This window comes from Bos indicus x Bos taurus, chromosome 9, assembly GCF_003369695.1.
Source record: "Bos indicus x Bos taurus breed Angus x Brahman F1 hybrid chromosome 9, Bos_hybrid_MaternalHap_v2.0, whole genome shotgun sequence".
Classification (NCBI taxonomy): domain Eukaryota; kingdom Metazoa; phylum Chordata; class Mammalia; order Artiodactyla; family Bovidae; genus Bos; species Bos indicus x Bos taurus.
In genome coordinates this window covers 23,131,169-23,156,711 of record NC_040084.1, presented here as the reverse complement: position 1 = coordinate 23,156,711, position 25,543 = coordinate 23,131,169, and the positions used below count along the sequence as shown (strand labels likewise).

At 36.7% G+C, this 25,543-nt stretch overlaps 1 protein-coding gene across 7 annotated transcripts in view; it reads right to left on the bottom strand.

The window, feature by feature from the left end:
* Nucleotides 1–25,543, bottom strand: part of DOP1A (DOP1 leucine zipper like protein A) — a 125,697-nt gene that overhangs the window by 36,960 nt on the left and 63,194 nt on the right. For 3 of the 7 annotated variants that reach the window (XM_027551006.1, XM_027551009.1, XM_027551012.1), the window contains 12 exons: nucleotides 25,022–25,120; nucleotides 19,826–19,925; nucleotides 18,967–19,076; nucleotides 17,916–18,024; nucleotides 16,152–16,272; nucleotides 13,621–13,740; nucleotides 10,515–10,629; nucleotides 10,115–10,144; nucleotides 9,589–9,822; nucleotides 3,260–3,881; nucleotides 2,323–2,597; nucleotides 1,116–1,268 (listed from right to left, as the gene is read on the bottom strand). In XM_027551006.1, coding sequence (XP_027406807.1) covers nucleotides 1,116–1,268; nucleotides 2,323–2,597; nucleotides 3,260–3,881; nucleotides 9,589–9,822; nucleotides 10,115–10,144; nucleotides 10,515–10,629; nucleotides 13,621–13,740; nucleotides 16,152–16,272; nucleotides 17,916–18,024; nucleotides 18,967–19,076; nucleotides 19,826–19,925; nucleotides 25,022–25,120 — 2,088 coding nt within the window. The remainder of the gene's footprint in view (nucleotides 1–1,115; nucleotides 1,269–2,322; nucleotides 2,598–3,259; nucleotides 3,882–9,588; nucleotides 9,823–10,114; nucleotides 10,145–10,514; nucleotides 10,630–13,620; nucleotides 13,741–16,151; nucleotides 16,273–17,915; nucleotides 18,025–18,966; nucleotides 19,077–19,825; nucleotides 19,926–25,021; nucleotides 25,121–25,543) is intronic. The other 4 variants (XM_027551007.1, XM_027551010.1, XM_027551008.1 and 1 more) reach the window with 2 other exon arrangements.

Below are 25,543 nucleotides of genomic sequence, written 5' to 3'. Positions count from 1 at the left end.
AAAAAAAGTAATAACTGATATTTTAATTTTTTCATGGATATACAATATCCTTATTCAGAACTTAGAAATGTTATACAAGTAAACAGGGATATAATTTGTCGTAGATTTATACTTAAAATAAAACAAACTATTACATCAAAATACAAGGCTTTATTTAAAAATTTCTGAACAATTCTGAAAGAATGTATTGAAGGAGAACTAGAAAATTAACATTTCTCTTGGAATAAACTTTTCATTCTTCTCATTCACTCCATTTGCCACTTCCCTGCTGCCAAATGCTTCATTTACTCAATAGAAAGCCTTTTGGAATATAACCTATTCAAACTCACTAGCATTTAGAATTTTTTAAAATGAGGGCAATCCACTTCTAAAAGCTGTTCAATAAAATTTTCTATTAATATAAGAAAGCAGACACAGGAAGACCTCAAACTTCATTGGGTTACCCTGACCAGGTCAATCAGAATGATCATTACAGCTTCTTTTCAGGCCTGCTCATAACTCAGCCATCTTTAACTGACACTTATGAATCACACTTCATATACATAGGATAAAAAATCCTTATTTATTCTCTGTCCATGGAATTCTTCAGGCAAGAATACTGGAGTGGATAGCCATTCTCTTCTCCAGGGGATCTTCCTGACTGAGGGATTGAACCCAGGTCTCCTGCATTGCAGGCAGATTCTTTACCATCTGAGCCATCAGGGAAGCCCATAACCTCAAATATTAGCATTCTGTAACTTACAAATGTTATTTCACACACATTAGTAAATGAATCCACCAGTTTCATAACGGAGACCACTGAATACATCTTTAAACGACCCAAGAACTCAGACCAGCAACAACTTGAATCATCACTCCCCACTCCTGATTCACAAAATAAACCCAGCATTTGATTTGGATTGCTTGATTTTTCAGATTACTGTCACTTTTTATAAAGAACTTTCCTCTAAGAAGAATAGAACACATTTATTTTAAAGACATGATAATCATTCTGAATGAAGTTATCTTATTCAGATACTAGATGCCACAATTTTCCTAGGGTTTCCTTAATTTGCCTTTCAGTATAACGGGAGCAGGGGGTAGGGTGGGCACAGGACCAGCAGAGAAGAATTTACCTTATCTTTATGGGTTAACTGCTGACTTATCACATCCTCACAGATGCTGGATGAAGGAACCAAGTTATGTAGTTGATAAAACAGTTCCACACTCTTCTGGTGGTGCTGAGGTGTCGCATCTCCCAGCTGGTTCCACAATGTTAAAGCTACATGCTATTTAAAAAAAGATGTAAAAGTCACAGTGTCATACAATTGTAAATGAGAACTTCTAAACATTTCCTATTAGGTACAAACAAGCCTCTGACTGCCGGACCTAGAAGGTCTTAATACTCATTATGTCGCTGAAATGAGATTTAAAAGTGTAGCTTTCCATCTGCTTACTTCTTATCATCCAGGTTTTTTAGGATCTCTTACAACAGACCCTCCTTTAACTAAATTTACTTTAAGCACCAAATATGTTAGCACTTTTTACAGGGCCCAGATAAGACCCCATTTCACTATTCTAGTGACATTTAGTAAAGTGATGCTAGAATACACTATCTTTAAGAGGATGTAAACCCCACACTGAACGAAGTTTAATGTTTATGGTTGTATGTCACGAAGTGAAATACAATTCATAGTTCAAATATCCAAACTTCTTAAAACATAAAATAGGCTGTGTGTATTTCAGCGCTACATGTGTTAACACAGCACATGGTGATCTATGACAGTCATCAGGGTTCACCACCACCACATGATAGCCCAGCTTTAATCTAGCCGGACGGACTATCTGAGGGATACAATGACTTGAAGATTAAAATTTTTTATATATAAAGAATCTACCTGCTTAAGCAAAATATACTTGATGTTCTTTCTATGCCAAGGATATCATATGTGCTGCTGTGAAACAAATCAAAGGATATGCATGTATCACAGATGATCATCAGACAATTTAGGGTTGGAAAACTTTTTTCTGGATATTTTGGAGACCTAAAGTTGTACTCTATGAAAAGCAAAAGTGTTACAACCATTTCATCTGGAAATATATTTTTCAGTATAAATGAACTTTTCTTTTTACCCCAATACTCCTCTTATTCTTTTTTCCTCCTCACAAAACTGAGAACAGGATTGGCCAAGCAGTACTGATCAAATATGGTACATGGTATCTTTTCCTTACAGTATGATGTTAAGAAGTGTTCAATTAAGCCTGACTAGCATCTTTGAAATCTCTGCTAAGCAAATCAGGTTGAGTGTCGTCTTAGTCATGCTTGTAGTTCTTAGAACTTACCTTGAAAAATTCAGTCTTCTCAGCTATGTATCTCAGATTGCCCGGTGTGAGAGGAGGTCTAATCACCACAGCTACTCGTCCCTGGTTTGGACTTAAGGGCTGGGCAGGCTCCACACTGTTGATGTTTTCCCCAGTGACCATGGCCACAGACTGAGTCAATCCCACCAGGTCCATCACTAGTGAAATGGCAACACTCTGCACACTGAAATCACTTGCTTGGCTGCAAGCATTCATCAGCGTCTGGAGCCACAGTGGAGGCTGCACGTGCTCCCAGTCTGAAAGAGAAGCCGGAAGCCAACACAGTCCATCACAGTGAACCTTTCACGCATATTCTGTCTTCCAAGTTAATTTCTAAAAACAAAGCACTTATATCTAAGAACTTTAGGCCTTGCTCTGTGAACAAAACCATGGTTTCTCATATACACTACAGCTTCAAGAAAATAAAGCAGCAACAGGAATTTCATAAATTTTTTAATATGTATTTTTCTTATGCCAAGTCACACAATCCATTTTCTGTCCTAAAAAAGTTTATTAATCAACAAATATTATGTAGCTCACTGCCCTCTGTGTGTGTTATACATAAATTTAAAGGAATGTAAATTTATATGATGCTAGTCATAATAAAGGAAATCAGCAGATCTGAATGTTACACTAATTTTCTCCAGAGAAAGGAGTTAATTTCCTCCTTAGCGTCTGCTTGCTCGCCAACAAACTGTGAGATATCATGATCACAAAATTCTCCAACATATCAATCTCCTCAAAATGACAGTATTTTGTTTTAAAAAACTTACAAATTAAAGCAATGGGTTTAAAAATTAACTGGCTAAAAAAAGAAACCAAATCCCAGTTTTAATATCTGAGCATTCCTTAAGGGTGAGTGGGTAGGAAGCATGCTATAGAACATATTTTTAAATAAATAAAACAGAGACAACCTTACCAGTGTCTGATTTTTCAGAACGTAAGTCTGAGGTATGGTTCCCCTCGGCAATGTAAACTGGGAAGCTGGAGCACTCCAGGAAGAGCTGGCAGGCAGCGAGGAAGGCAGAGAGGTATTCTTTTGAGGTTTTCTGTTTACTTATATTTCTGTCTTTTACGTCCCCCTGGGAATCCCTGTCCCAGTTCAAAACCTCTCCCTGTTCTCCACTGAGATCCCCTTGATGCTCTGGAGCCAAAGCCTGAGAGAAGGCGTTGCTCTGGATAATGTAGAGGTTGATGAGTCTGGTGAGAAACTGCTGGACATACTCCAAGCAGCACTGCATTGCGGTTTTCTGGGCTGTCTTCCCACTTCGGGGTGCCGTCCCCTGAGCGATTATGGAAGGGGGCTGGATGATCGTTTCTTCAGACCCCACAGTGGAGGCCGTTTCTGTTTCAGAGGATGTGCTCCCAATCGGGATGGCAGCTGCCCCCTGCCCCTCACTCAGTTCTCTGTCAATGTCATCAGTTCGGTCTGCTTGATACTGTATGAACTCAGTGAACCCACTCTCTGATGAGCGACTACTGGGTGGATTTTCTCCATCTTCGAACACTTCGGTAGGATTTTCAAGAGAAACTGATGAGACCTGGTAGTCAGTAAAAAGTGCAGGAGGCTGAGTAGCTACATGTATATACTAGAAATTAAAATAGTCACATTTTGAAAGACGTCAGCTATGGATTAGACTTATTCACAACTTAACTCACATTTCACAGTCTAATCCATATATCTGGTTAACTCTTAAAACAGTTTCTATAACTGATTCATGTACCTATGATAACAGGAAATACTGACACAGTTCTAATTAATATATTAATATAAAGTCATTCAAGAAATATTTATTATTTGCTATATGCATAACTTAAGCTTAGGTTCTTGAGGACAAAATATGTATACATAAAACTCTCTGATCTATATCCTTGTTTCAAACTACTAACAGTTTATTCAATCTACTTCGTGAAATCACTTTCCTAATGTCTAAATAACGCATGGAAATGAGACATGCAACGTTAAAAAATTACATTTTAAGAACTAGAAATAAAATCTACTAGGTCTTCTATTCAGGACCATATGAAACTTGTCCGAAATATGTAAAAGTTCCATTTTAATGTTTGCCATTAATCTTACAGTCTTTCAACGAAGAGTTATTGAACCCATACTATTTGCCACATTAGGTACTAGCAATAAAAGGAATTATTTATAATCTAGAAGAGATAATTAATTACAACACAAACAAAAAACGAACCAACTACTGAAGTAGAATAGAGCTAGAATAGAATAGATTAACTGTTCCTTGTCTATAAAGGTAGGATGGGTATAATCATCAAGCATATTTTCTGGTTTAGTAAGTAAACAAAAGCTGTATACATCATGAGATCCTTGGGCAACTGTACCAGAGCATAATTTGAACTTGAATAAGATGACTAAAAAGTGATCTTATGGATAATCCCTGAAGATACGCACTCTAAATGCTGCCACAAAGCTGGGCCTCACCCAGAGTTCTTTGCCTCAGTGAGTGACACAACTGCTCATCCAACCAGGAAGGCAGAGAGCTAAGGGCGCTTCTCGCTACCTTATCCACCACTTCTCCACTTTCCCTACATCCATCCCAGTACAGTGGTCAAGGGTGCTGGCCATTAGTTTGCTGCTGCTAAGTCACTTCAGTCGTGTCCAACTCTGTGCGACCCCATAGACGGCAGCCCACCAGGCTCCCCTGTCCCTGGGATTCTCCAGGCAAGAACACTGGAGGGGTTGCCATTTCCTTCTCCAGTGCATGAAAGTGAAAAGTGAAAGTGAAGTTGCTCAGTCATGTCCAACTCTTAGCGACCCCGTGGACTGCAGCCTACTAGGCTCCTCCATCCATGGGATTTTCCAGGCAAGAGTACTGGAGTGGGGTGCCATTGCCTTCTCCGTTAGTTTGCTAAGGCTCTGACATTTTCTCATTTGGCAAATTACTAAACCTCTCCAAACCCAGGTTACCTAATCTATGTAACAGAGATGGCAATATTTTGTACATTTAAGAATTACTATGAGGATTAAGTTAAGATAGTATATACAGTAGGGGGAAAAAGTGAAAGGGTTAGTCGCTCAGTCATGTCCAACTCTTTGCGACTCTATGTACAGTAGCCTGCCAGGCTCCTCTGTCCATGGAATTCTCCAGGCAAGAATGCTGGAGTGGGTAGCCATTCCCTTCTTCAGGAGATTTTATTGACCCAGGGAAGCCAGTTCTCCCACATTGCAGGCACGTTCTTTACCATCTGAGCCACCAGGGAGGCCCCTGTGTATACAGTACTTGCCACTTATTAAACAATAAATGTTAGCAGTCACTTGTTACCCTACCAGTCCATTACTACAGCTTATGGACTTTTCCTCCTCAACACATGGCTGATCCATCCATTTCTGTCTTCACTCCCCCATGGTGTTAGTACATGTTACTACCACCTCTCACCTGCACTACTGCAGGTCGCCCCACATCCATTTGTTTCTCAGATCCATACCCCAAACTGCAGTCAGAGTAACGTTTCTGATACACAAATCTGACTATGTCACTTGCCTTTTTCCCTTCAGTGTCTTTCCACTGCTGCTAAGAAAAAGAATAAAAGCCTTAGTACAGTGACAAGGCTCTGTAAGGCCTGGCCCCACCTGCGCCGACAGCGGCATCTCCCTCACGGTCCGTGGGGCGCTCCTTGCACCTGGGCGCCTGTGCAGATGCTCCCTGCTCTGTCTAGTGCTCTCTGCGTCCCACCTCACCTGCGCTGACTCCTCTAGAGCTGCACTCAGACAACCCTTCCTCAAGAAAGCTTTTCCTGGCCCCCGATCTAGGTCAGATCACCCCATTTCCCACATTCTGACCACTCTATACTTTCCTTCATACATTTATCACAGCTATAATTAAATGTGTAATGATTTCTTTAATGTGTGTCTCCCAAGTAGAAGGAAAGTGTTGGGAAGGGCAGAGTTCACCAAGGTATGCCTAGTCCACTGCTGGGTACACAGAGTGGGTGCTGAATGGAGGGAGGTTATTTTCTCTACTTCAAAGGTTAAAAAAAAAAAACAAAAAACTGAGGCTCACGGAAGTTCAATACAAAACTTGCCCAAGATCACAGAAAATAAGCTTAATATTTAGCAGAAGAGCTCAGATTAGATGATTCCAAGTTCACACTCCCTTCATGGCAGCAGATTGCTGTCTCTATAACAGCATAAGAACTGTCACATTATAATGCGAAAGATTAAAAGTGGCCATTTGAACTGAACCTGTCCATTTTTCTCCTTTGAAAAATCTTATATTAATACATTAAAAAAAAAAACAAATCTTGTTTAAATGGTAAAACTGTCATTAGCTTATTATTACTTCTGTATTTATCTTTTTCATATGAAGATTATAGAGCAATGGGTGACATTATGTTAATAAAATTCATACTATAAATTCAGTTACACTTGCATACATTTATATTACTTAGTTGTATGGTCTATATTACATAACTATGGTTCAGATAGCTTTACAATAAAGTAACTTTCTTAAAATAGAAAAGATTGACATGTTTGGACATTTGGGTATAGAGATCCAGGGCACTGATTTTACAAAAATGTACTAAGTGCATGGAGACAAAATTAGATTTATAATTTTTAAAAGAATCATTCCATCAGTTACAGTGTCAAAAAAAAAAGAGATATAGAAAATACTCTCAGCTGTCAAATATGATCAATTTTAGACATCTCAGTGAAGATAATACCATCAAGTTTCAGTAAAAAAAAAAAAAACACCCCAAAACAGAAAAACAACATAGATACTCTGGAAATAGGCAAGCAGATCAAAAGGTAGGGTGGGCTGGAAGCCTATCTAAGGTTAATCAACCACTATATTACAAAAGTATATTATTGAATTATTCTTCATTTAACGTGAATGGGTGTTCTTATTTACCTTACCTCTAACCACCAATAAAGTGCCTCCAGATGTTTTCTACATAATATGTGAATATGCTATTGAGAGAACACTACAGTCCCTCTCCAACTTTCAAAAATCTCATTCAAAAAAAAAAAAAAAAAACCAAACCAGTTAACAGTTAACATCTATTTTAGTTTTATTCCGAAGAAGATACTGGAGGCATAAAGGAAAAACAGCACACAAAATGCACTGTCCAACAATGGAATTGATATGTACACCATATAAATAATAAGCATGTAGGAAAGGAAAATAAGACAGACTAGTTTTAGTTTATGTAGGATGATCCTGGGATATATTGAAATTGTTTGGTGGTAATGCTCATTTCATATGTGAAAAGCAATATATTTAGGAGGTACAAGAAAAAAGATTTAGGGTTAAGACTTGATGGAAAAGGCTGTATGAGATCATCCTGATAATATTTTGCCAGGCTGACAAAATTAAAAAGCAAAAAAGTAAGGGCAAATACACAAACACAGGATTTAATGCAACGAATCCTTAAATGCTTATATGCTAGAAATTTTTAAATTTTTGTTTTAACATAGTGCCTCTGTGCCTATATTCAATAAAAGTACATGATTCCATTACTGTTTTCACTAATATTCACTAGAAAAGAATTGTAATATTATAAACTTGAAAGCTTTTAAATTCTTGATTTTTCCGTACTTGTTTAAATATGCTACTAGTGCCAAACATTAAAATTATAGTTGATCCTGAGCAATGTGGGGGTTAGAGGAACCGAGGTCCTACAAAGTCAAAAACCCACATGTAACTTTTGATACCCCCAAAACTTAACTACTAAAAGCTTACAGTTGACTGGAAGTCTTACCAATAACATAAATAGTTGATTAAAACACATTTTATATATCTATGTATATTTTATGCATTCATAACATACCTTTTTCTTAATTTTTGTGATATTTTTAGGCTATATTATTTTTCTGAGAGTTTTTTCAAATTGTCACAAATTTTCAAAAAATTTTCCAATATATTTAGTGGGCAAAAAAATCTGCATATAAGTGGACCCACTCAGTTCAAACCTGTGTTGTTCAAGGGTCAACTATGTTACAATTCTATTCAACATCATAAAGTAAGCATTAAGAATCTGGAAGACTGAGGAGAGCAAAAAGATTCTGGATTTCAAGAAGAACATGTCAAAAATTTAGTGTGCATATGAAAAGGACCAATAAAGTTTGGATTATAAGCCTGCTGTTTAATAGGATAGTTATTAGACACATGTGGCCTACTGAGCTGTTGAAATATGCTGATCTGACAGAGAAATTAAAATTTTTAATACAATCAATTTTAATTAAAATTTTACTTAATTTAGTTCCGAGAAAACATTAAGGTATGTTCAAGGCTATGGTTTTTCCTGTGGTCATGTATGGATGTGAGAGTTGGACTGTGAAGAAGGCTGAGCACCGAAGAATTGATGCTTTTGAACTGTGGTGTTGGAGAAGACTCTTGAGAGTCCCTTGGACTGCAAGGAGATCCAACCAGTCCATTCTAAAGGAGATCAGCCCTGGGATTTCTTTGGAAGGACTGAGGCTGAAGCTGAAACTCTAGTACTTTGGCCACCTCATGCGAAGAGTTGACTCATTGGCAAAGACTCTGATGCTGGGAGGGATTGGGGGCAGGAGGAGAAGGGGACGACAGAGGATGAGATGGCTGGATGGCATCACTGACTCGATGGACATGAGTCTGAGTGAACTCCGGGAGTTGGTGATGGACAGGGAGGCCTGGCGTGCTGCGATTCATGGGGTTGCAAAGAGTCGGACACAACTGAGAGACTGATCTGATCTGATCTGAGGACAACCTGGGTATGTGAGTTTAATTTTTCAAATGTAAATTTTACCAAGTTAAGTACAGAGAAAGTACTTCTAATAAAAATTTAGTATTTGAATGTGCTATAAGTAGAAAATACACAGTAGAATTTTGAAGGAGGTACCAAAAAATGTAAAATGTCTAATATTTTTTATGTTACATCAATTTTATATTGATTACATGTTGGAATGACAATATATTTACTCTAATGGGATAAATATAATTAAAATTATTTTTACCTGTTTCTCTTTTTTTAATGTAGGTACCAGAAAATTTTAAATTATATATGTTGCTTGTATATAAATTATATATATTATATAAATTATATATATTTCTCTTGCAAAGTGTGAATACAGTTATATTGCACTGGAGCCAAAAAAGCCTACAAAACAGTCTACTGCCAGAACACTGGGAACAAGGAAAGATTCACTAATATTTAAATGATTACATGCAGTGATTTTAGTTAGAAACTGTTCTGCCTTGAAGAAATATATTTGGTTTAGAATGAAAAATAATAGTGAAACATTACCTTTTTCTCTTCCCACTCCTTGACTGAGTTGTTCTGCCCACTTGGAAACTGCAACACACCTCCAGTGCTGGCAGATAACAGAGGAGGTTGAACCTTGCTAAGAATCTTTGAACAGAGCCTGAGCGAATCTGTGAGTTCGGTCAAGTGCAATGTCTGGAGATGGCTTGTCAGGGCGGATATCATTCTGAGCAGCAACTGGGGTAAGTGTTCTGTCTGGATTTCAATGTAAGTCTCCTGAAAATAAATGTGAAATGACAAAAGTTTACACAGTGTATAACCCCAGAGTTATGTTATTTGTTTTTAATCTATATATAGAAAAAGGAAATAATTTTATATGTATCATGCTCTTAATTAACAATGGTCATTTATTACTAATGACATAAAATTTCTATTCCAAAATTCTCAATTTAAGTACTTCAAAGCATGTATTATAGAAGAACCCCAGTTTTATCTGTTATAATACTGAAATTATAACATAAAAAAGTAAATAGAATCAGTTAAAAACAAAACAGGCTGAATGTCATACCTGACATAGCACCCTCATACTTCTAGTAGGCTTCAAAAGGAGAAAGCAAAGAATTGAGGAGAGAAAAGGGGAAAAGATTTCCAACAGTATTCATTTAATAGAATCATTAATGAATACAAAGGCAGCAATAGACTACTATATACTAAACATGTAAGACTTCAATAACATGCAATTACAAAATAAATTCCATTTATTATATAAGAATTATATATGTATTATAGATTATATAAGTCAGAGGACAAAACCTTTGAAAAATTTTATTTAAAAAGCTAGGCCAAAAGGGAAAATCAATTTAATTTTAAAAACGATACTTATTTGAAGATGAGGTCTATCTTCAACATGAAATATTTGAGCTGCGTTATTACATTTCCCCAATATTTTTTTACCAAGGTGATCTTACCAAAGAAACTATATCCAACAAAAAATCCACCAGTAAGCAGAAATTGGTCAGCTGTAACTCAGATGACTCACTACTATCTCCAGGCCCAGTCTGAAGTCTGGCATGCAGTGTCCTCCTAAAAGGACAAAATTCACTTTATCAAGTATACTATCAAGTGATCTGAAAACATGTGACTACACTGTTGCCTTTTTAATGTGAGTCACATCAACACTGGGATGCACATAATTAAGTTCTTGTGATGAAGTATGTTCCCTTTCCCCTAGGACACTACTGCATCTCTACATGGAAAATTCCCAAAGCAAGATTCCTAGGCTGAACCTCTCCCTGTAACCCCCATCCTGAACTTCCAAGTATTCTGGATGGTTCTATTTGGGACTTATTTCTCATTTCCCCCATTATACATTTCCTCTCTTAGTTAAAATGTATTATTTGCTGCTTGATTTTCCAGCGTTTGTTCATACCAACTTGTCTTTCTGGACCGTCATCCTCCCCTAACCTCATCCTTTCACATCCAGAACACAGCCATTCTTCAAGGTTTGAGATCAAAAGTTACCTCCTCCAGGAAGACTCTTCTGATCCAAGCAGTAGAAATCATTCCTCCAACAAACATGCACATTAAATTGTGTTAATGCTAAATGATCATACACTGCCCTACACCCTGAAGACACAAAGAACATGATCCAGTCCCTAGCCAGCAAGAAATATAAGCAGACAGAAAAATAATGTCAGTGTATGAGAAGCAGATTCTGATGCAGATTTGAGGGGGTAGGACCTCTTTATTGAACCTTTCCAGATGGGCGAGGGAGAAGAGTATTTTACAAGATAGCACAAGTGAAAGCTCAGCAGCAGCAGCACTGAAGGCTCAGTTAATGCTGTTCAGGGAACAGTCCAGGTTAATTAAGGTGCACTTAATGTTCTTCAGGGAGTTCTCTAGGTCAAATGAAGAAGGGTGTGTGCATGCATGCGTGCAAGCATCTGTGTGTGTGGGTGTGGGTGTGTGTGTGCATGTGAATGTAGAAAGTTGAGTTCAGTTCAGTCGCTCAGTCATGTCTGACTCTTTGTGACCCCATGAACCATAGCACACCAGGCCTCTCTGTCCATCTCCAACTCCCGGAGTCTACCCAAACTCATGCCCATTGAGTCGGTGATATCATACAACCGTCTCATCCTCTGTTGGCCCCTTCTCCTCCTGCCCTCAATTTTTCCAGCATCAGGGTCTTTTTAAATGAGTCAGCCCTTTGCATCAGGTGGCCAAAGTATTGGAGATTCAGCTTCAACATCAGTCCTCCCAATGAGTAAACAGGACTGGCTGGATCTCCTTGCTATCCCAGGGACTCTCAAGAGTCTTCTCCAACACCACAGTTCAAAAGCATCAATTCTTTAGCGCTCAGCTTTCTTTATAGTCCAACTCTCACATCCATACATGACCACTGGAAAAACCATAGCCTTGACTAGACAGACCTTTGTTGGCAAAGTAATGTCTCTGCTTTTTAATATGCTGTCTAGGTTGATCATAACTTTCCTTCCAAGGAGTAAGCATCTTTTAATTTCGTGGCTGCAGTCATCATCTGCAGTGATTCTGGAGCCTCCCCCCAAAATAAAGTCTCTCACTGTTTCCATTGTTTCACCATCTATTTGCCATGAACTGATGAGACCAGATGCCATGATCTTAGTTTTCTGAATGTTGAGTTTTAAGCGAACTTTTTCACTCTCCTCTTTCACTTTTATCAAGAGGCTCTTTAGTTCTTCTTCACTTTTTGCCATAAGGGTGGTGGTCTCTGCATATCTGAGGTTATTGATATTTTCCCGACAATCTTGATTCCAGCTTGTGCTTCATCCAGTCCAGCATTTCACATGATGTACTCTGCATATAAGTTAAATAAGCAGGGTGACAATATACAGTCTTGACGTATTCTTTTCCTGATTTGGAATCAGTCTGTTGTTCCATGTCCAGTTCTAACTGTTGCTTCTTGATCTGCATACAGATTTCTCAGGAGGCAGGTTAGGTGGTCTGGTATTTCCAACTCTTTCAGAATTTTCCACAGTTTGTTGTGATCTACACAGTCAAAGGCTTTGGCGTAGTCAATAAAGCAGAACTAGATGTTTTTCTGGAACTCTCTTGCTTTTTCCATGATCCAGTGGATGCTGGCAATTTGATCTCTGGTTCCTCTGCCTTTTCTAACTCCAGCTTGAACATGTGGACGTTCATGGTTCACGTACTGTTGAAGCCTGGCTTGGAGAATTTTGATGATCACTTTGCTAACAAGTGAGATGAGTCCAAGTGTGCAGTAGTTTGAGAATTCTTTGGCATTGCCTTTCTACATTCCTACCACATCATAATCTCTCTCTTAAGGTACCTGTAAGCCTTTAATACTAGGAATAAGCATGTGCATGTCTTACTGGCTGTTGCTATGAGCTCTTTGAAGACAGGGACTCTCTATATGTCTAGCAATAGCAGTTCAATGAGTAAGCATGCGACTTTCTAAATCATTGAATGGATTAATGCTTTATAGTTTTAAAAGACTTCTAAATCCAAGATCATAAACGCTTACTTGTTGACTATATGCCCTTGAGTCTTGAAGTTTAATTAATCTGGTTCTGACAGGGGTTTGGTCTAGAATCCAGATAAAAATTCTACTCAGAGTCACTAGTATTACTGGGTTTTCAGAGCATTTTTTAAGCTGTAAGTCCTAATGGGTGGATAACAATATAGGCTGCTTCTATGTTTTTAAAAACACAAAAGCGACCAAGGAATTTTTTGTTATTCAAAATGAGAAGCATTTTGGGAGAGTGTGCTGACCAGCCACAAATTTGCTATTTCCTCTACAATGAAAACCTAGATTACTATAGATTAGAAAGGGAAAATCTTTTTCATCTATTCTATTGACTCAATTACTCATCTCTAAACTCCTTTTCAAAGCTAAGATTATATGATCAATGATTCTGTATTCGAGAATGACACAGCAGAGACAGATTATGGCCATTAAATAAATAATAATTGTTAGTAGTAGTACTAGACTGTATAAAATAATATTCTTTTCATTAAACTCAAAAACTCAAAAAACAAAGACTATTAGATTAAAATGAATAAAACAATTTAACATACCTACAACATTCTTCAAACCAACGTGCAATGTAATCCCACATATAATAAGGCTCAAAGGAATTAAAGAGAAGGTTGGCAGTTTTAATCAGTTCTGCAGTTTTCTTATTTTCCCTTAATTTACTAAAAAAAAAAAAAAAAAAATTGATAAATGTTAACATTTACATTTTCAAATTTAAATGTGACTGCAAAGTTATTAGGGGAGTACATGTTCCTAGAAAACTTGAAAATGACAATACTGCAACAAGTAATTTTTACCTACTGCCACTTTATCACTTTATGTGCAGTTATTTTTCCAAATTTGAGTTGTTATAACTTAAATGTGTGATTAAGCTCAGAAATCAGCTTTGCATAAGAGAAAAAGCTGTGCTTCCTGCAGAACAGGAAGTTCTTTCTGAACTATTCTGAGAGCCTGATTGTGAATCTGGCATTAAATTCCTTTGTTTTCCTTAGCACATGTAAACAGAACTGTGATTTGATTTTGACAGCCTTGATTCTGAAAGAATTTTGTCTGCTTTCCTGCACTATTCAGGATTTGTTTGAGAAAGGTTAAGTTTATTTTGCGAGTTTTAGTAACAAAAAGAACTAATACTGTGAATAGTCATTCTTACTGAAATTCCACCAGGAAAAAATAACTTTGCTATTTCAACTGGGAACCCTGTAGCCTATTAAATACTCACCTACCTACCATTTCCTTTCAAGCTTAACAATTAAAACAATTGTTTTTATATATAGTGAGGTACTGTCGATTACAACAAGCACGTTATAGCACAAAGCTAATTAAATATTCTATGTGCTCAGGAGCGCAGACTGTAGCCCACCAGGCTCCTCTGTCCATGGAATTTTCCAGGCAAGAATACTGGAGTAGGTTACCATTTCCTATGCCAGGGGATCTTCCCAACAGAGATCAAATCCGTGTCCCCTATTGTTGCCTGTACTGGCAGGTGAGCCACCTGGGAAGCCCTAAATACTTTATAGGGCAAAATAAATTATCAGGCAGTGTACGAGTACAAGGTGGGCTTCCCTGGGGTGGCTCAGACAGTAAAGAGTCTGCCTGCAATGTAGGAAACCTGGGTTCAATCCCTGGGTCAGGAAGATCCCCTGGAGAAAGGAATGGCTACTCATGCCAGTATTGTTGTCTGGAGAATTCCATGGACAGAGGAGCCTGGTGGGCTACAGTCTATGGGGTCGCAAAGAATTGGGATACAACTGAGTGACTCATATACACACACACAGAGTATAAGGTTAGTCAATAATTACTTCTCAAACAAAAATTGGAGAGGATTTTACTTACTAGAAAGCAAAAAGTGTCTTAAAAGGCTTAATATATAAAAAGTATGTTTTAGGAAAGCCCAGGTTGTCTCCAAAGTCTCACCAAGGTGACACTACTAAAATGCAAAGCGGGAATTTTCTGGCAGTGCAGTGGTTAGGACTCTGCACTTTCAGTGCTGAGGACCTGAGTCCAATTCCTGTTCAGGGAACTAAGATCCCACAAGCCACACAGTGTGGCCAAATAAATCAAATCAAATGCAAAGTATGTAAAAGAAATCGCTCTCTTGAATCCTTTGTCATAATGATAGGTGAGACTGGGGAAAAAAGTATGCTCCTTAAAGTAGAAAAGAAATGAAAAAATAAGACTGTCAATATGTATCTACCATTGACTTAGAGAACAGGATATGTTAACATTATCTGACTTGTCCCAGCCATTAAAAAAAAAAATATATATATATATATATACACACACACACACACACACACACCCCACACACACACACCCACACACCCACACCCACCCAGGTGGCGCTACTGGTAAAGAAGCTGCTGGCCAAAGCAGGAGGCTTATGTAAGAGATGAGGGTTAAATCCCTGGGTCAGCAACATCCCCTGGAGGAGGGCATGGCAACTCACTCCAGTATTGTTGCCTGGAGAATCCCATGGACAGAGAAGCCTAGTGGGCTAGAGTCCACAGAGTTGCAAAAAGTCACAACTCAAGTGACTTAACCCACACACACACAGATAAACAATCTGAAAGAGGAAATAATCAGTTGAAAAAAGTCGGTAAAGAACACCTATTGCCCTTTGATTCATCTGAAATGACTGTTCAAGTGTTTTTCTGATCTATTCTTTGGTCTCTTGAGTATGCCAAGGTACCAAGAGGCACTCCTCCATGCAAACTACTAGTCCTGGTTACCAAACAAGGTACAGCTTTCATTATTAACTGATATGTGGCAGCTAATCTCTTGTGAGTTTGATAGGTATGAATGAATTCCCTGGAATCTATATCTTCACATTAACGGCTAAAATTTAGTTTTCTAAACTGGCGAGCTTGAGAGCCAACCCTGGAAGGTGGTGGCTACACAGCAGTTATTATCTGTTTGAAAGGTCAGTGCAGTTAATTATGAAAGTTCATATTTCTAAAACATAGTAAGACCTTAAATTTACTCGTTCATAACACAAATTTCATACAGCAATGTCTCCTTTTAAGTATTAGTAAATGAGGATCTTTGTGTTGTGCTTAATTTTTTGGTAATCTACCTGCTTAACTGAGCATGATCTTTGCTGAAGGGTGGTTCCATTTGAAGATCCAATTCTGCTTTGCACTGAGAATATAACGTTCTAAACACTTCAATTAGGACATCTTCTAGGATTACAGGTCCTAAAATTAATACACATATTAAAGATTATAATTAACATTATAAATCATGATTATCTACAAATTGACACAATTAAAGTATGCTTTAAAAGAAGTATTTTGAAAAAATAATGTTTTTTCCAGAAGTAAAACTAAACTTCACATCCTGAGAAGCTAACACAAAATAGTAAATAACTGAACAAATGTTTATTTAGAAATTACAGAATCAGGAAAATTGGTTTTGCCAGTTAAAAGCTCTTTCAGCTTGGACAATTTAAACTCCTTTGAATTTTAATTTCTTCATGTAGAATGAGGATAATAAGAATAAACTTATAGGACGATCAGTATTAAGGGTTAGGAAAAATTTTGTAAGATAGATAGCATAGTTTCCAGAATATAATGGGTATTCAATTAATGTAACTTATATTACTATTATTAATTAAAATAATACAAAAATTTACAAGGCTAACCTTTATTGCTGTAAGAGATACCAATCTTAAAAAATTTTCTGAACTTCATCTATTATCACATTAATAGTTAAGATTAACTATCAAAGCCATTGGTACAACTCAAGTTATCTTTATACTTAAATTTTTTCATTTTTATTTTAAGAGTTGGTAGGAGAACTTATGCTTATTTTCTAAAATGCCTATATATAACTTAATAAAATTACATCTTATTATTTCATTTTATTTTGCCCAGGCTTTTCTTAATTTCTGCACCAGCTGCCATAACTGCCTTCCCAATAGATCAAATATATAAGAAATATACAATGAAGAAAGGGAAAACACAAAAAAACAGGATGTGGGGAAGAAAGTTGAGGGATATGACTAAAATATTTTTGCCTAAGTCCTTGAATTCTGGGAATTATAAGACAATCATGACAGATCATCAATGTTTTGATTTCAGTAACTTAGCCAGGATTGAGGAGCTTAGATAGCATCTTTAAAGTGACCCTGCTATCTACGTAGTACAGGGTAGATGTATGATAACACATAAGTTGAATGTATAAGCTAAGTCGCTTCAGTCATGTCCGACTCTGTGTGACCCCATAGACGGCAGCCCACCAGGCTCCCCTGTCCCTGGGATTCTCCAGGCAAGAACACTGGAGTGGGTTGCCATTTCCTTCTCCAATGCAGGCAAGTGAAAAAGTGAAAGTGAAGTCGCTCAGGCGTGTCCGACTCTTCACGACCCCATGGACTGCAGCCTACCAGGCTCCTCTGTCCATGGGAGTTTCCAGGCAAGAGTACTGGAGTGGGGTGCCATTGTCTTCTCCGAATTGAATGTATATCTGTATCTTAATGTTCTAGAGCAGTGGTACCCAATCTTTTTGGCACCAGGGACTAGTTTTGTGGAAGACAATTTTTCCACAGATGGTTGGGGGGGAGGAGGGATGGTTTTGGGATGACTCGAGTGCGTTAAGTTTACTGTGTACTTTATTTCTATTATGATTACATCAGTTCCACCTCAGACCATCAGGCATTAGATTCTGGAGGCTGGGGACCTCTGTTTCAGAGCAAATTTTAGCAAGGAATTATTGAGAACCTGTATTTATAGGTCATCTCAAAATACGAAAGTTTTTCTAAGTATTACTTTGTCTTATTTTTATTATGCAGCAATACAAAACAACCACATGTGATCTTATGCCTTAGGATAGCATGTATTACCTAGCTCAGGTTTGTCCAGTAAACTGATTAAAATACGAAAAGGTTTTAAATCCTGCATTAGAGTACTCTCTTCTCCAAATACATTCACTTGTAAGATTCCCACCATTGCCTTCAAAAAAGAAAAAGTATATTAGTCATTTAAGTAAACAAATTTAAAGGGTTTTTTCTTAAAAAAAAAAAAAAAATTTTTTTTTTTTTTTTACATACAACCATATGTAAACAGAGATTTTTATCTCCTATTGTTTTTCTGAAGCTCTTTTGCCAAAGCTGGCTTTTTTTCCTTGGCTGGGGGGGAAATAATTATATTCATTTGTCTTGAAAGAAAGTGCTTTACATTGTCTCTAGAAAGAAGGTGAAAAATTAAAGAAAATTTAGAAAAATAAATTTATCAATTTGATTTTCTAAAAGATAAAATCACTTCACTTGACAGTCAACATGCCCTAAATTCTGCCTGTTATCATGGTAGTATCGCTATTACACCATTATTTTCCCTTCGATAACTCAAAACTGTATTCTTATAACCTCACTCATTTCAAAATATTTCAGATACCATGTATTTCCTCAGTTTATTTGGAGATATCTTGAATAAACATAATTGAAGTAAAAAATAATATGAAATAAACCTATGGATCATTGTAACATTTCCATCATAATAGTAGTTGTACCACATTGAGATTCCTGTTTCGACCTAAATTTCCCTGGAATTTCAAAGTAACACAGGCGCTCACTTATTTTTGGAACAGTTCCAACTTTTACAGGGGCAGACAGGTAAGAGGCTGCAATTATGTTATAATGAAGTCAGGAAAACAAAGTAAATGAAAAAAAGATCTCAGGACTTACACAGAAGTAAGTCTAGCTTACCATAACTTATTCATTTTACTGTAGTCATTGGCTTGTTACAGTCATTCTTAGGAGGTCTGTGAGTCTTATCTCCACCCCTTCAACTGTAAATTAATTCATTGAAGGCAGGACTTTGACATACAGATTACTTACTGAGTAACTACAGTGGTCATAGAGTAACAAAAAAAAAAAAAAAAGAAAGCTCCATTACCTGAACCAACAAGTCTTTTGAAAAGGTAGTAAAATAGTAAGTGGCATGTTCTTCAGGATTACTGTGTCTTGTGCTTCTGGGTCCTATGATAGCACCGTTGTTATCAAAACCTCCATGGAAACAAAGTGTAAAATAAATTAAAACTGAATTCTTAAAACTGTTGTTCAGTAAATACCAAAACAACAAATATATCAGAAACAGCACCAAACACTTACCAATTAGTAGCCCAATCAATGTCAGCAAGAGAGATCATTTTAGATAGTTTAATAAAGGGAAACCAATTCAATACATAAGTGAGTATCATAGTATACTTTCAGAATTATCTTGTTTTTTTCGAACAGTGAAATAACTGAAGATTCAGAAAATTCAAAATGAGTTGTATTGTGTCTTCTCACTCTGGGCAGTAGAGTCGTAAAGACAGGCCAAACAGTCACAAAAAGTACAGAAAAACAAAGTGTCCACAGTAATTTACTGCCTGAGTGGGAGAAGGTACCACGTGTGGGACAGTAGTGTAAGTCCTGATTCAAGTTTTGGATATTACGTCATAATTCTGATTATGAATTTATTCTTCTTTGTCTACATACTTAATAGTATAACAGCTTCAATTTATAAGGAGAAAAAAAAAATCTTGGCAAAGGGAACATGATCCATAGATTGAAATAGCTTTTTCAACTAAGAAGCTTTTGAGATTTCTTCATATAATACGCTAATCACTGTTTTTTTTTTTTGTTTTACTGTTGTCTATTTAAGTAAATTTTAGTCTCTTCATTTAGGACATACATAAACTTGATAATACTTATGTATGGAAATTTTCCCTTCATCCTTTTCCCAGATAAGACCACACACATCAAACACCTACCGAGAAGCCAGGCATAAAGTCTTCGGTTCAGGGACATATCCCTCCTCAGGACTACGTGCAGCGCTGCTGACAAGATCCGGATCATATCTGGTCGAGTGGCCTGCAACAGTTGGGAATGTGGCTGTACTTAATCACATATAAAAACATATCACATTTTTTTCCTCTTTAAAAAAAATAATACCTCACAGTATGTTCAGAACTTTAGGGCTTATGAGGTACTTTCATACAACATTATCTCATGCAATCTTCCGAACAGAGGAATTATTACTTATATTTTACAGATTAGGAAACAATAAGAAAAGGTGGGTAACAGTTATTTAATTGCATAGCTGAATTATTTTAACCTCCATTTTAAAGTTCTTAATCCTATCCAACAGTAGCAAAGTCAGACAGAAAACCAAGAAAATGGAGCAGGAAGGGATAGACACAAGAGAAGACTATGTCTTCAGTGGTATCAACACTGACTACACACTCTTTAGAACTCCACTGTTTTCATCAATTCTAAGTTTTTCATTTCTTGTTCTTTCTAAAATTTTTGATCTGTAGTATTTCAAACATAGAGAAATACAGAAAACAATATAAATGACCCCTTTTTGAACCCATCACCCAGCTTTAACAAATTTTAATTTTTTTTCATCTTACTCCAGGTTTTTTAAAGAGAAATAGTATATTTTTTTTTGCCTCTTTCCTAATAGCCATAATTGGATGTTTAAAATATGATTTACCAAAGGAGATCTGGTTTTAGCTAAAAGGGTTAAAGTTCAAAGAGAAAAAGAAAGTAGTTAATTAAATTGCTGTCAATTTTAAGAATATCACTAGATAGTCGCTTTAGAGTTTTGGAATGTGAGCATTACAAGGTAAGGTAGAAATCTACTAGTCTCACAACCACTTTAGAATAAAGGACCAGAGCCCCTCACAGGGCCAAAGCACTTAAATGCCTGGTTAGTGCCCCAGCTGCTTGAGGATGCACCTCTCCTTAATCAGACTAGGCAACTTTTTACTACACCATGCTTTTTGACAGACATTAGTAGAAAGGGATTGACCCAGCTTACTTATTTTAAAGGAATCTTAGAGAAATAACTGACATGCTAAAGAACACAGATCAAGAGCTGCTAGAATACTGTTACTCATTGGAACACAGATATCTTCTATTAATCTAAGCAATTCTCAAACGGTGGTCCCCAGACTCCTGAAGATCTCTAAGACCCTTTCGGGAGGCTCACAAGGTAAAGAAAATATTTATAACACAATACCAAGTCGGTATTTGCCTTTTGTACGTGTTAACATTTGCTCTGTTCATGCAATAGTGGGTAAAACCGCTCGCATCTTAGCACAAACAGAAACAGCGCCAGCAGTGGCAGCCACTGTACTTTCAGTCATTGTATTTTTTACTGTCACGTATTTTCAGTAAAAATTAAAAAAGAAGAAAAGTCAGTTTCACTTAAGAATGCTGCTGATTAAACAACAAACATTTATTGCATTAAATGTTTGACTCAAATTCATGTTGTATTCTGCACTATTCCGTGCAATGACAGGAGCACACATAAAGCGCTCCTTCTGTAAACTGAAGCATGATGGATGTCTCAGGGGAAAACCCTTCTGTGACCATGTGAACTGTGAGGTGAACTACCAGCTTCTGTCATTCTACTTTCACCTGAAAGAAGACTGACATGATCTACGATTCTTCAGGCTTGGACACTTGGCAGAAACTTTCTCAAAAATAAACAAAGTGAGCCTATCACTTCAAGGAAAACAATATTCATTGTTACAAATAATAAAATCTGAGCTTCCAAGAGAAAATTAGATTTTGGAAAATCTGTATTTGGATTGAAATTATACTGAAGTGAACTGACTTGAAAGCTTCCAATACCTAACAAACTTACTGATGAGATCAGTGGTCATGCTAGTAAACGTGATCATTTATTGCTGTGTTAGCACTTCGTGGTTTAGTCACTAAGTTGTGTCCAAATCTTGTAACCCCATGGACTGTAGCCCGCCAGGCTCCTCTGTCCATAGGATTTTCCAAGCATGAATACTGGAGTGGGTTGCCATTTCCTTTTCCAAGGGATCTTCCCAATCCAGGGATCAAACCCGGGTCTCCTGCACTGCAGGCAGATCTTTTTACCAACTGAGCTACCAGGGAAGCCCAAGTGTGAGCACTTGAGAGACACAAAAAGTTCAATAAAACAACACTTTCCAAACAGCCAACTGTGATGTTACAAAAGCATATATGGTACAAGATACATTCAAAGTGTAAGACCAGTGGGTTTTAATCAAACAGACTATGAAAAGTTCACTGATATGGTTTTTGACTTCATATTACAACTAGTTTTTTTAAAAAAACTATAGCTTCTCAAGTTTTGGAAAGCACCAAAGAAGAATATACTATTTTAACAAAAAAAGACTATTGAAGTACTCTCCTTTTCCAACTAGTATCTGTATGAGCTCTAACTTAATTCAGATACTTTAATCAAAAAAAAAAAAAAAAACCACAACAGATTGAATGTCAAAGTAGATACCAGCATTCTGCTTTCTGTTAGACCACACACTAAAGAGATTTACAAAACATAAGCAGTACCAATGTAATAATTTTTAATGTGTTAGAAGATACTTTAATACTATTTGTTATAACGTGATAATCTTGTTATTATTTTTAAGTGAATTTAAATTTTAATATTTATTTAATATTTAAATATTTTATATTTATCAGTTTTAATTTCTAATATGATAAACATAGATCTAACCTATAAAAGCAAAAGAATTTTTAGGGTTCTCAATATTTTTAAAGAGTATAATGGGGCCATGAAACCAAAGAACTGCTAATCTATTTAATCTCAGATATATACATTATAGATATTGTCACAAGATCCTGAATGTCTTCCAATCTTATTTTGAGAGGAAAAACATCCTTGAGAAAGAAAGAAGTCACTTCTTGGTTACTACTGACATCACCACATATTTCTAACATGGATTTTGCTACAATCTCAATTAAAGGTGTAACTTCTAGAGATTTGGGTCATGCTAAGTCACTTCACTGTGACTGACTCTTCGCAACCTATGGACCTTAGCCCACCATGGCTTCTCTGTTCATGGAATTCTCCAGGCAAGAATGCTGGAGTGGGTAGCCTGCCCTCCTCCAGGAGATCTTCCTGACCCAGGGATTGAATCCGCCTCTTACATCTCTTGCACTAGCAAGCAGGTTCTTTACTGCTAGAGCCACCTGGGAACTTTCCGTAAAAAAAAGAAAAATAAAAAGAGTCTAGCAAACTTGGCAAGTGCTAACACTCCTAACAGCACTCTTTTTGGGATAAGGTAATGAAGGCTCTCTTCAACTACAAATACAACCGATACTGGTTATGAGTTTATTATAGGCAAGACATGGAAAGGAGGGAAGTGGGGAAGAAAGATTACTTTGTCATGATCCTTTGATCCTTCTTCTCAGGTAATCTAATAATATGGTATGGTAATGGGGGAGAGAGAATTGGGTCTGGGTAGAGTATGTACTTTTTAAGAAACATATTCAACATAGCTATTGTTTTCATAATGCAAATTATACAGAAGGAAGCCAGAAGAAAATCTTCTTGGCTGGTAGGGATACAGAAGTGGTAGAGTAAGCAAGTTCTGAAGGAAGCTCTTGTTGGAAAAAGGTTGAGAAATACTAGTCCACTGAGATTACACGTTCTTCTCAAGTGAACTCTACCATGACTTAATTCTTTAGGTCTTGCTCAATCCTCTATCAGTATACTGAAGGACTAAGACTGCTGAATGTTTGAAAGGGAAGAAAGCAATGGGAATGCTTAAGAGTAAAAGTTAATGAGTTTTTTCAACAAAGGGCCAGATAATAAACATTTTAGGCTTTTGAGCCACATGTTTGTCATATTCTTCTTTGTTTTCTTTTATGAGCATTTTAAAAAGTAGAAAATCATTTTTACCTTGTGAGCGGTTTGCCCACCTCTACAGTGTAAGTTTAGATTATCCTGATATGTCCCAGCAGGCGTTTCAGTGAAAAGTCAGAGGCAGAACAAATGCCCCTGGCTTAAGGATGGCAAGTCTTAAAATAGAAACTAGGGGTAGTTTATGCCTTACCTCTGTAACATACTGTTAGAGTATGTAGTAACATACTGTTCCTACTACTAGGAGCGGTATAGGCAATAAAGTGTAAAATTCTTCAATTATTAACAACTCAATTTCAAACTGAATAAAGTAATAAGGAAAAATTTGAGCATGGCCAGTCGTAATGAAAACGCACTAGTTATCTATTAACAGCTCTTACAAAGCCCCAAATAATGGTCTTTTCTGCTAATGATGTTTGCGAAATAAACTTACTTTTCCAAGGTATAACTTCTTCATATTACATTTGTTAGGCATGTAGCAACACCATTCTGAATACTTACACATTGCTGTTCAAACTCATTCATCAGAGTTTACAACTCAAAATAATTTAGATGACTTCCTTAAAAATCAGGATACTGATTCAATTAAGTTCCAGCTTCATTTATGATTTAAGTGAGCTGTTCTCATCTATCATGAAAGTACAGGTGACCCATGAACAACGAGGAGGTTAAGGGGAACTGTCAGCTAATTGAAAAAATCCAAGGATAATTTTAGTTGGACCTCCGTATCTGCAGCTTCACATCCCTGATTCAAACAACCATGGATCCTGTGGTACTATAGTGCTTACTACTGGACAGAATTTGTGTATAAGTGGACTCATGAAGTTCAAACACTTGTTTAAGGTTCAACTGTACTAGAGAATGTCGGAGCAACTAGATATTTAGCTTTCAAATTATAGCCAACTCTGCTAATGGTCTGACACACATCCCCACAATCACCAAACCAAGAAAAAATTACATTAAGACAAAAAATAACAGCTGGGCAGAAGGTCTCAAGAGTGAGCTGTGGCTCACTCACAGCTAGCAATGAATATAGTACCTCTTGCTTTTGATAGGTTAGAACTTTTTTTTTAAGGTATGAAATAATCTATTTCACTTTCCATATTTTTACCCAAATCAATAAATCTTGTTTCCCCCCAAATTTCAGAAAGTCCATTCCTTAAAAAGGAAATATGTTTTCTATGTACTTGCTGGTTGATAAAACAAGAGAATCCAACTTAAATATAATTTTAAAAATAACAACAGATTAGGAATCTGAATTTCCAAAGAATGCCTTATATTGAAACTGGCATTAATGTTTTACCTGACTCATGTGGAACGGAAAACAGAAGAGTATGAGGTCCAGTGTGCTTCTCTGGACGAGCACACTTGAATCCTGCACCGAAGTACTTACTGCTTCTACCTAAAATAAGAGAGCCTTTAGTATTTATTGTGTATTACCTTGGGAAATAGTTACCATGAAAATGTGACAATGCTTCAGTTTTCCCTAAAAAATAAAAATATGTTTTCAAATTTATTTCGTAACCACTAATTATACATACTGACATTGCTTTGGATAGGTAAACATATTATAATAGTTCAAAATTAAGAATAACTAAAAAGTACACAGCCAAAAGTTCTCTCCCATCTGTTTTTAATTACCCAATTTTCTTTGTGCAAGCAATCAAGACTAGTGAATATTTTCTTCAAATATAAATAAATAACATGCATGCATATATCACAAACTCTGCCTTGTTTCATTTAACAGCACATTCTGAAGTGCTTTCCTTAACACTACAAAGAGTTTCAGTTTTTATAGCTAGAGAAATATTTCCTTTCATAGATT